The following is an 11,556-nucleotide window of genomic DNA, read 5'->3' on the forward strand; positions in this document are numbered from 1 at the left end:
GACTCAAACCTACCACTTTATGGATTCGTCTGATTTGGGAGCTGGGAACTCAGCTACACAAGATGGAATTCACTCCTTTCCCGAAGCAGGGGTAAGTAAATAGATTGCTCCCTTAAGGGCTGATTCTGGGGCTTGAACGATGTGGTGCCACATACCTTCTCATGGCCCGAGACGTGTCCACACATAGTAAAACTATGTTGTATTATTCATTAGAGGGATTAGTGGTATTTAAGGAGTTAGATGTAACTACAGGGGCAAAATGGTAAACTGGCTCAGCTGTACTTACGAGCATCTGTGAAGAGTTATCGTACTTTTGATTGGTTATATTCGATGGATACATAAATATATCTGTGGTAAGAAGAGTTCAACGGTCGATCTTTAGTGGAATGTCTGGCAGTTAACGGATGGTGGATCTCGTGGCTAAAGAGTTTAGTCAGCTATTCACATACCGTTGGAGCTTCAAGCCATAAATCCATAAAGTCCCTTTGGTAGCTCAATGGATTCAAGTTGGGAATCAGTTTTTGGTTCAGTTTGAAATGTTAAAATTGTCAAGAGGGAGTTCAATTATACATGATATGATTGAACTGGTTAATTATATATGATATGTTTGACTCTATGTATGAGATACATTATTTGAAAGAAAATGGGTATAAATATGATTTATATCTAGTGGAGGAGAAAACACTATGGTTTATATGTGATATTAAACTATAGGTTAATGAATATAATATGATTATATTTATTATTTTTAATTGGACAATTATCCGGATAATTGTGCCTGCCGTTTTCTCCGTAACCGTGTGATAGTGGGAAGTTTTATTCAGTGTTTGTAACTGGAGAATAAAATTAAAATCGTTTTCATTTTGCAAAAGATCACATAATTCGCTCACGTAAAGTGTAGCTTATCACATAGCAAATCAAGAGACTACATGATAGCTCATCGTTGCTACACGATTGTATACATGTGCGCCTCTTTCTAAACGATCGCTTAAGTTTTTCTAAACGATCGTCTAGCGCCTGAGCGTTTACTATACGATCGCAACCTATTTACTACACGATCGTGTACATTCTTTTAAACGATAAAGCATTATCTATATGATAGACCTTGCCCTTCTCCCACTTGCTTGGTCGTTGTATATGATCTTCATATCCTCTTTTCCTCTATCAAATTCCAATAGAGCCTACTCTTTGGATTCTCACACCGAGAATACCGAGGGTTCTAAGTGGTGGTGTCATCCCCATTTCTTCTATTCGTGTGTAGGTTGTTCGTGAGTAGACGACCAGAGTTTTGGTGAACGATTGCTTGGACATTCCATGGAGAACGTGAGCAGCAGTTCGTTTGGAGAGAACGAGATTTTGGTGAAGAAAGTTTCTTCAACTGATATGTTTTCTCGTTCTCGTGTTTTTTTAGTTTGAAAGCATACTGGTAATTTGTAGTATATTGCAAATCTATTTTGTTTGAATGTAAATGTGGTAATTTTGTCATAATGTATTTAGAACGATCCGTTTCCGCTCAGAAGTACTTTTGTATAAGAGTTCCTTCACATATACTATCCATCACGATCAGATCGTAGTGTTTTTATCTTCTTACCTGATAAGTTTTCAACTTCAACCTTATACTCCTTGAACTTTTCAAGAGCGTCATACTTATGTTTCATTAGGTATAGATACCCATATCTTGAATAATTATCTATGAAAGAGATGAAATATTCATACCCACCTCGAGCTCTAACATTCATTAGACTACAAAGGTCTGAATATATAAGCTCCAAGGTTTTCTTGGCTCTATAACCTTTTTCAATAAAATTTCGTTTGGTCATTTTGCCTTTGAGGCATGATTCACATACCAGCAAAGAGTTTTCATCTAAACCATTTAGAAGTCCACATTTCACCAACTTCTCAATCCTAATGAGGTTGATGTGACCTAACCTTAGACGCCAAAGATGGGCATTTTTCTTAGGAAAACCTTTGATCTTTTTGCCATTGTTGCTGTTTTGAACATTTCAGTATTAAGCAAAGCTTTTATGACTAACGGCCTTAGTACATACAAGTTATTTTCCATTGAACCTGAGTGGATATTTGTTGAAAGAAGCATATCAAAATAATCCAATATGTCCGTGTGTTTTTATAAAGAAATCACAGTCAAAATGTGCTTTTATAATCGTATATGTTGATGATTTAAATATAATTGGAACTTCTGAAGAGCTTTCAAAGACAATAGAATATCTTAAGAAAGAATATGAGATGAAAGATCTTGGAAAAACAAAATTTTTACCTTGGTTTGTAAATTGAGTATTTAGTTGATATGATATTTGTTCATTAGTCAACCTATACAAGAAATTTTTTTAAAAGATTTTATATGGACAAAACACATTCATTTAACATTACAATGGAAGTTCGTTCACTAGATGTGAAGAAAGATATATTTCGACCTTGATATGATAATGAAAAATTTTTTAGTCCCGGAAAACAATATCTTAGTGAAATTGGCGCACTTATATATCTTGTTAATAATACAAAACCAGATATTACATTTTCAGTTAATTTATTAGCTAAATATTGTTCTTCTCCAATAAAAAAACATTGGAATGGAATTAAGCATATACTCCATTATCTCTGAGGAATGATCGATATGAGTTTATTTAAATCAAATTTTAATCTAGTTAGTTATGCAGATTCTTGATATTTATTTTATCCACACAAAGCTAGATCTTAAACATGTTATCTATTCACATTTGGAGGATCTGTTGTATTGTGGCGGTCGATGAAACAGACTATAACGACCATTTCCTAAAATCATGCTGAAATTCTTGCAATTCACGAGGTTAGTCGAAAATGTGTATGGCTAAGATCAATGATTCAACACATTCGTGAAACATGTGACTTGTCTTCTAATAAAAATCTTTCAACAATATGATACGAAGGCAACACAACATGCATATCCCAAGTCAAAAGATGATAAAGGAGATAGAACAAAATATATTTCACCAAATTTTTTCTACACTCGTGATCTGAAGAAAATGGTGACATCACTGTACAACAAATTTGTTCGAATGATAACCTGGCAGACTTATTTACAAAATCACTACAACCCATAACCTTTGAAACATTGGTGCACAACATTGGAATGCGGCGACTCAGAAATCTTAGGTAATGTTTTTGTAAGGGGGAATAAATATATTGTATTTTTTAGGAGTATATATTATATGAAAAATGTATTATTTTTCCTTCATTAGAGTTTTTTCTCATTGAGTTTTTCCTAATAAGATTTTAATGAGACATATTTCATATATATAATAGGATATATAAGGGGATATTATAAATATTATAATATGTGTTAGATAGATGTCAAAGCTTAGCGTCAAAGCCAAGTGTCCTCCTTTCATTACCCGTGTTGACCATATGTCATACAACAACCTATACTTAGTGTCCAAATGTGTCACATCCTACTTGCCAAAATCCCTACAAATAAGTAACCATTTCTGGATTTTAAAAACACAATACATTGGGTAAAATCCATAAATTTTGGAGAAAATGGAGAATCTTGAGAAATTTTCATATATTATATTTTATATTATATTTGTTTTAATATTATATTTTATTAATATCCGATCGCTCAAGTTCACAATATTTCTTTTTCATTTTTTCCAAAATAAACCATTTGTTTGTAGATTCTTTTCCTTTTCTTTTTTTTTTTTTTAAATTTATTTAAGACGCGGCCTATTCTCCAACTATCCTAAAACGACGTCGTACAGGGGCTACCGAGAGACTGAACCCTCTTCCGTCGCTTCGTTCCAGTGCCGACCGAAACTCAGAAACTGTAAACTTTAACCGCCGGAATCTTTATTCATGTCGGCCGTTTTCCGATCAGCTCACCGGCAGATTCGATCATCTTACGGTAAAATTCTTACACGTCGATTATGGAAACGCCATTGTTCGCCTTCACAAAGCACCATCATCTCAACATCGCTCTTCACCAGGCCATTTGTTTCCGCCGCCAATCCCAAATCTCCCTTCGACGCCATCACTCTCAGAGTAATTCGTAACGAGATCGAGTACCAGTCCGATTACGCTCCTCCTCATCAGGTTCGCCGACTTTTTTTCATTCCTTCTTTCGATTCATTTCCTCGCCCTACATTTTGCAATTTCTTTCCCCTAATTTCCTTTAATTTGCATAATTTTACAGCCTGCAACGATGTTCAATTCGTTTACGGTTGAAGACCAACCGGGAATGCAGTGGATTACACTGAAAGGGAAATTTGGGGACACTGAAGATATTAAAGTTGAAGCAACGATGTTTGATGGCTGTGAATCTGTTCCCAAACTTGGAGACGATAGCGATGGTGAAGAAGACCTCCGTCTTCATATTAGCGTGCTTGTTGATATTTCGAAGGGGGATGGTTCTGAAGATTTGGAGTTCGTTTGCTCGGCATGGCCTGATTCTTTGGAGGTTCAGAAATTATATGTACTTAAACGCGATAGAATGCTTGCAAGACCCTATATGGGTCCTGATTTTAGGTATGGCTTATATCAAATTCTAAGCTTCTCGTTCTTTCTGTGAATTTCTAGCTGCTTTGGCCATTTTCGTTGATTAATTATAGATTACTTGATCATTTTGGTTTGGATTTGGATGCTTAGTGTTGCTGCCATCATATGTTGCAAGTCTAATTTGTGACCGATTCAAGTGCGACGTTCAAAATCTATCTGCTCCTAATAACTATTCGATATTTCGGTATTGAATTTTCAGCCACATTGTCGTAGTCCCTCAAATGATTTCTCCATTATCACTTTGCTATGATGTGATGCACAATTTAGGGCTTGTTTGAAATGAATTTTTAAGTGCTTAGAAACATTTTTTCCATGTATTTAGAAAGTCATTCCAAACCAATGATATTGAGGCGACTTTGGGTTGTCTCGCCTTTGGTGAAGTCTGGGTAAGTGTCATCAAGAAGGCCTTTGCCCTACTGTGCCTTCGTTTTTACTATTTAGTATTAATCTTTAGGATTTTAGCATTTAGATGTATCTTTATTTATTGCGCGCTTTGCCTTTTTGTCCCCTCTCTGACAAAACCCAAAATATTTTGAGATATGAACGGTAATCGAACTATAAGATGAACTAAGTCTTTGAGATACTTGGACTCTCCCAATTTTGAGATCAGTTTCAAGTCCTAATTCACTTACCAAAATATTGTCTATCTTACTCATTCCCCTTCCCCTCTATTTATAACCCACGAGGACAACAAATTCCCTAGTTAATTACTAATACATACTTAATACTCTAATAATGCCCTAATACCATTCCTATCACTCTCTTGCCTTGAGGTTTGAAACACTATCAGGCCCCTTAGTTAAAGGAAGTTGAGGATTAAGCGTCTTTGTTCTCTAGCTCCTGTTGTCTGCTAATGGCCGTATTGGTTTTTGTTTAACTTCAGGAAATTGAGTGGTGAAATGCAGACAAAATTTCGGAAGTTCTTAGCAGAAAGGAGGATAGATAAGGAGCTCGCTGTATTTTTGCATGAATATATGATGAACAAAGATAGATGTGAACTTATTCGATGGTTGGGAACTGTCAAGTCTTTTGTGGAAAGATAAATCATATGCTTCTTTGACACCATCAAACACAGTTGTTACCATTTTTAAGGTATTCAAGATTATGTTTCTCTTCCTTTTTTTATAATCAGATGCTAACCATAGTTCATCAATCATGATTAATTTTAACATATGCCCAGCTGTTTCCGATTTTGAGGTGAATGAGATTGTGTTAATGAAAAGAAGAGATACAAAAAGGTAAAGGAAAATTATTGATTACAAACAGGTAGAACTTAGTGCCTATGCTAATTACAAATGCTCTCTATCAGTTGGTCGAGAACACCCCAAAAAGGGGAAAAACTTAGTTACAACTTACAAAAGAGCCTTGAAAATTGGCCCTAGTAAAATCATTGAAAGAAATGACTGTCACTGTTGTTTCCCCAGATTACTACTGGTTATATGGTGGAAACTATTTGATTGTCTGCATGTGATGTTTGTTATCAATGTTTTCTGACTGCTATTGCTTTATTGCAATTATTATCTTCTGGAAACACAAATCAGTGTTATGGATTTGGGATCATGATTTTTTTTTACCCCGATTGATAATCCCTTGATTTTTTGTTCATGGTTTTTGAAATTTAAACTCCTAAACATAAATGATTTCAAAATTCCCACCATGTTTTGCAAACTAAAAGATAGGAGGTATTTGGTCCATTGATCTCATAAGTCAGCGTTAAAAAACTCAACTCCATCAACTTCAATAATGTTCACTATCGAATGTCATTGTAGTTTGCACATTTCTCGAAGAACTCTATCTTCTCCTTATTCTCTCTTCCTCCCTCTAACTCCAACTAAACAACTTTGCACCCCAAACACAGATTTCCTAATTTCGGCTAAACAATTTTGCACCCCAAACACAAACTTCCTTATTCCAACATATTGTTTCTAGACTTCAGGAATCAACTAGCATCCCAAACACCTCCATAGTTTCTTTTAAAACTAAATGATTATCAAACGGACCTTAAAAGAATGTCTTGTCAGTTTTGTTTGATGTGGGAATGGAAGCTATTCTGTTTTGGCCAAATTTTTCTTGGTAGTGCTACTCATAATAATGTGGGGTTAAAAAGACAGACCTTTTAGAAGAAAAGGTGAAGCACGTAGAAATCAGATCTTAAATCACAATTAGAGACAAAAACTGACCTCCTGTTTTCACTTTGCTTTTGATCCACACGAGCTTCCTCTTCCCATGTCCTTTTACATATGCCAAGGGGTGTTATTTTCTCTGCTTCGGCATGCTTTTCAAAAGGTAAATAAATGTCTATAATTAAGTGAAAACTAAGTTCAATCATGATTTTGATTTTGTTCACATTTCTAGCTTTGGCTTCTGTTGGTTCCTTCCATGTGGCATCATAATTGAGTAACCATGCCAATGTCTCTTTTCTTGCTTTTATGATTTCTCTCTCATGTTTAATCTTACTTCCTCTAACTTGAATGTAAAATACACATTAATGCTGTTTTTGTTTTTTTCCCCTTCCTTTTTTAATTATAAATCCTGAGTTTCTTCCTGCTGTCAAATTGCAGAGATTAGAAAGGAGGCTTTTCTTTTTTAAGATGTGTTGTTTTCACATAGTTGGCTTAATGATTCAGGATTGTCTGGTGTTGACTTTTTTGTTTGGATTAATGTTAATGAGTTTTCAAGTTATAATATGGTCTGGATCTGTGTGCGCTTGTAAAATGTGTTGACTTTTAAAATTTTTATTTATTTAACTATTGATTTATTTTTTATTATTATTTTAGAGTAACTTTGCAGTGTTAACTGTTAATTTATGCAGAGTCATAAAGTAAATAAGCTTAACATTGATATTTTTGAGTGTCCAAGTCAGCTTACGTTCATCTCGACTAATCTCATGAGACATTTCATGACTCCACAACATATATACATACATATAGTTTAAATTAGTAATAAATGGCATAATCAAAACTCATCTTAAGTTCACATATGTTTTAAAATAATTCTAATTTATATGATAGATAAGATGAAAAGTTGTGAAGTTTTTAAAACATAAATTTTGAGATTATGCTCTTCTTTGTTTTTGTTTTTGTTTTGGGTAAATATCAATTTATATTCATAAACTTTGGGGATTGTATCAATTTAAATCCTAAATTAACAATTCTATTAGTGTAAACCTTGAAACTTTAGGATTGTATCAATTTAAACTCTAAACTAATAATTATATCAATTTAAACCTTAAACTATCATAAGTATATCAATTTAAACCTTGAACTTTAATAAATATATCAATTTAAATCTTGAACATTCATAAGTGTATTCAAATAAAATATAATTGAGGGATTAAGTTGATATAATTAAGAAAGTTCATGGTTTAAATTGATGCGCTTATAAAAGTTTAGAGTTTAAAATGATACAATAATGAGTTTGACATTTAAATTTATATAATCTCCGAAGTTTATGATTTAAATTAATATAATTATTAGTTTAAGATTTAAATTGATATAACATCCAAAATTCAGGAGTATAGATTGATAATTGTCCTTTTGTCTTTTTTAAAGGATAAGAGAATGGAATGCATTTTTTTTTTGAGAGCATGTCTTAACTGAATTATTAATCAATAGGTTAGGGGATGTAAGTTTCTACGCGAAGGCAAGCACAATAAGATATTTCACGTCCTCTTTGTACCGTTATAATAAAATTTTAGTGAGTTTTGATATCAACACGGATTATAATTAGCAACTTCATTAACGAACTTTAGAGGTTATAATCATATATTTTAACTTTCAATTTGATTATTCATGAACTTATATTTACGAAATCATTGAAATCAAGCTTTCGGAGAATGCTCAAACTACTCGTGGACTATAAGAATCACTCTAGGAAATTAATCAAGACTATAAGATAGATATTATCAAACTCGATTATCTATATTAAGCTTTTTTTTCTTATATAAATTTATATTATTGAAATTTACCCATTGAATAGATGCACATCCCATTTTGATTCTACCTCTACCTCAAGTTGCAGTGGTGGCTCTTTGTATTTTTAACTGTTATGCAACCATAATAATATTGAAAATGTTACTTTATACAGTCTAATCATATTTATATCCAAAGTTAGTTTCTAAATCTGATTTAATTAAGTTATTTAATAATTCTCAACAAATAATAAATGGGGAAATTGAAAAAGAACTTTCATGTTCAATTTCCTCTGATTCGAATTTAATATCATAAAATAGAACTTGTACTCAAATCGGAATTGAAAATTATTATTACTTTATGAACAACAATAAATATGATCCAATAAAATTCCAAACATATTATATGGTTATTGTTGATACATAAGAGCATAATCCAAAGTGTGAGTTTATTATAAAAAAAGAAAAGCAGATCCTCCTTGGATTTTGTATCTCCACATGAAAGTGACACATTACACGCTATTGCCACTCCAATATGACCATTGTACCCTTTTATTTTCCAATTATTTCCATTATTCCATCCCTTATGCCATTAACCCAAATCTTTTTAAATGGATATTAAGTTAATAACCATGTTAGTTCTATCTGTGTTTAATATCTTTTTAAATTTTATTAATAGACCTTCGAATTTTATTTAAAAGTGTTTAATTGAGTTTTTTTTTTTTTTTTTTCAACTCTCAATTTAGACTATGACATTTTTATATTTTTAAATTTAAATTTTAGAATTTTAACTTTTTAGCTTCGTGTTGACTGGATTACTGAAATTTTAGAAAATTTTAAATAGGTTAAAAAAAATTAAAGTTAGAATTTATTTGATATATAAAATTTAGAGTTATATATTAGAGTTAAAACAGATGGTTTAAGAATTCATGAAATATATTTTAAAGTTGAGGTGTTTTATTAGATGCTTGTCTAGAAGTTAAAAAGGATTAATTTTTCTTTTAGTAGCATTTTCAAAATCAATACTGAAGTTCCATTTGATAATTACTTTTTTTGTTTTCTATGTTTTAAAATCAATCTTTAAACTTTATATTTTTCTTATTTTTTATTATCTACTTTTTAAAATGTTTATAAAAATTTATAAAGACAAATTTTAAAAATAAAGCTTATAAACACTATTGTTTTTTTTTTAAAAAAAAAAAAAAAAAAAAAAAAGGTTACATTTGTGTTTTTTAAAGAAAGTTAGAAACTGGAATAAATTTTTAAAACAAAAAGCCAAAAACAAACTTAGATCTTTTGTTTAATAAAAACAAGAGAATAATATCTTTTTGGTACCTGGGGTTTGTCTCTAGTTTCTATTCGGTCTCTATGTTTTAAAATGTTATATATTTAGTCCCTAAGTTCTGGATTTTGTTTCAATTTAGTCCATAAATTTCAAAATGTTACAATTTTACCCTTAAGTTGAGTTTTATTTCAATTTGATCCTTAAGTTTCAAGATTTTACATTTTTAACCTCGGTTTTTCATTAAATACTCACTTTCAATTATTGATGTTAATTTCTATTAATTAATTAAATTTTAAGTGATTTTAAAAGTGATAAAAATAGTGAAATTTAATTCATTATAATTCATCTAATGATTTTAAATTTATTAACCTAAATTAACTCTAAAAATGAAAAATGAGTATCTAGTAAAAAATCGAGGTTAAAAGTATAAATCGTGAAATATAGATAACAAATTAAAGCAAAACTCAAATGTCAAAGGTAAAATTGTAGTATTTTAAAATTTAGAGACTAAATTGAAATCATATTCAGAACATAATAACTAAATGTATAACATTTTAAAATCTATAGATCAAATAGAAATTAGATATAAAATTTAGGGACAAAAAAATATTTATTTTCTTAAAAATACAAAACCAAAAGTGGCGTGCTAGCCTTCTCATTATCTCGCCAGTCTACAACCTTAATTAAAGTAATTAAATTCTAAACATTTTCATTAGTGTAGGCCATTTCTGTCCTGTCCATGTTGATTAATGATAATCAAATCTATCAATCAATTAATCTAATTGATTAATTGCCGTCCAGTTGACAATATGTAATTAATCCAAAAAAAGAAAAAAGAAATATTTTCATCTCTAATTATATTTATATATCAAATCAAACTAATTTTTTTTCAACTTCTTTTCGGCATATTTAATGATTATAAAAGTAATACCAACTCTCAACATAATTTCAAATTCACGACTTGTAATAATTTATTTACAATATTGGATTTCATACATTTATTCATTATAAATTATTTGACCTAAACGAAGTGATATAAACTAGGACCCTTTAATGCAAAAGGAAACGATGAACTCAAAATGATAATAATAATAAATAAATAAATAAAGTAAATTGGTATATTTTAAAATGAGTTCACTTTTAGTTCTATACTTCCCATTGTTCAATTTGAGTCTCCGCACTTTCAATAAATCATAAATTTAATCCATCTTATTAGTTGATTGTTGATTAAAAAAATATTTTGCTATTTTCCAGCATTTTTACAATAACTTTTGCAAGCATATTCACATAATGTAGTTTCTTACATAAAATTATTCTTTAACCAATTTGGATTAAAAAAAAAAAAAAATAGACGGACTAATTTAAGAATTCATTGAAAGGAAGTAAAATAAAATTAGACAATTAAAAGTATAAAAACTAAAATTGGACGAACTTTGAAATATAGAATGAAAATGATATTACAAACAAAAGTGTGACATTTGTGCAAAATTTAAAATTTGTCCTTTTCCTTTTTACACGAATTTTTACAGCGACATGAAATTTTGAATTTTACTAAGAGGAAAAAAACAACGATAATAAATAAAGCCGTTGCAAATGCTACACATAACATAATAAATGCTCCAAGTAATGCATGGCTTTTCAACGCTGTTTCAAAGATAGATATATCAAATCTAAGAATTTATGAAGAAAAATAAAAAGCAAATAATAATAATTATTATTATTAGGTTCAATTAAATTCTACAATACGCCTTCTTAATTTTCAAAGCTGTGTCTAATTTGTCCTTAAATCCTACAAATTTTCTACTAGATTTTC

At 30.6% G+C, this 11,556-nt stretch overlaps 1 protein-coding gene across 2 annotated transcripts; it reads left to right on the forward strand.

Annotated features, from left to right (window-relative positions):
* The first annotated feature begins 3,708 nt into the window (after window positions 1-3,708).
* Window positions 3,709-7,248, forward strand: LOC120085179 (uncharacterized protein At2g39795, mitochondrial). 2 transcript variants are annotated; one of them, XM_039041068.1, is made up of 4 exons: window positions 3,709-4,086; window positions 4,187-4,518; window positions 5,432-5,640; window positions 7,110-7,248. In XM_039041068.1, exons 1-3 carry the CDS (start codon window positions 3,850-3,852, stop codon window positions 5,589-5,591), a joined length of 729 nt encoding a protein of 242 aa, XP_038896996.1. In that variant the 5' UTR covers window positions 3,709-3,849; the 3' UTR covers window positions 5,592-5,640; window positions 7,110-7,248. The 2 variants fall into 2 exon arrangements, with proteins under 2 accessions (XP_038896996.1, XP_038896995.1); XM_039041067.1 differs by lacking the exon at window positions 7,110-7,248 and having other exon boundaries at window positions 5,432-5,676.
* Window positions 7,249-11,556: the final 4,308 nt, after the last annotated feature.

Source organism: Benincasa hispida, chromosome 9 (assembly GCF_009727055.1).
Source record: "Benincasa hispida cultivar B227 chromosome 9, ASM972705v1, whole genome shotgun sequence".
In the NCBI taxonomy this organism is placed as follows: Eukaryota; Viridiplantae; Streptophyta; class Magnoliopsida; order Cucurbitales; family Cucurbitaceae; genus Benincasa; species Benincasa hispida.

Bases quoted from the DNA above. Each gene is read 5' to 3' on its own strand.
- LOC120085179 (XM_039041068.1), top strand. From the start codon at position 3,850: ATGTCGGCCGTTTTCCGATCAGCTCACCGGCAGATTCGATCATCTTAC. The intron at 4,087-4,186 runs GTTCGCCGACTT...ATAATTTTACAG, and splicing joins ATTACGCTCCTCCTCATCAG to CCTGCAACGATGTTCAATTC. The intron at 4,519-5,431 runs GTATGGCTTATA...GTTTAACTTCAG, and splicing joins TATATGGGTCCTGATTTTAG to GAAATTGAGTGGTGAAATGC.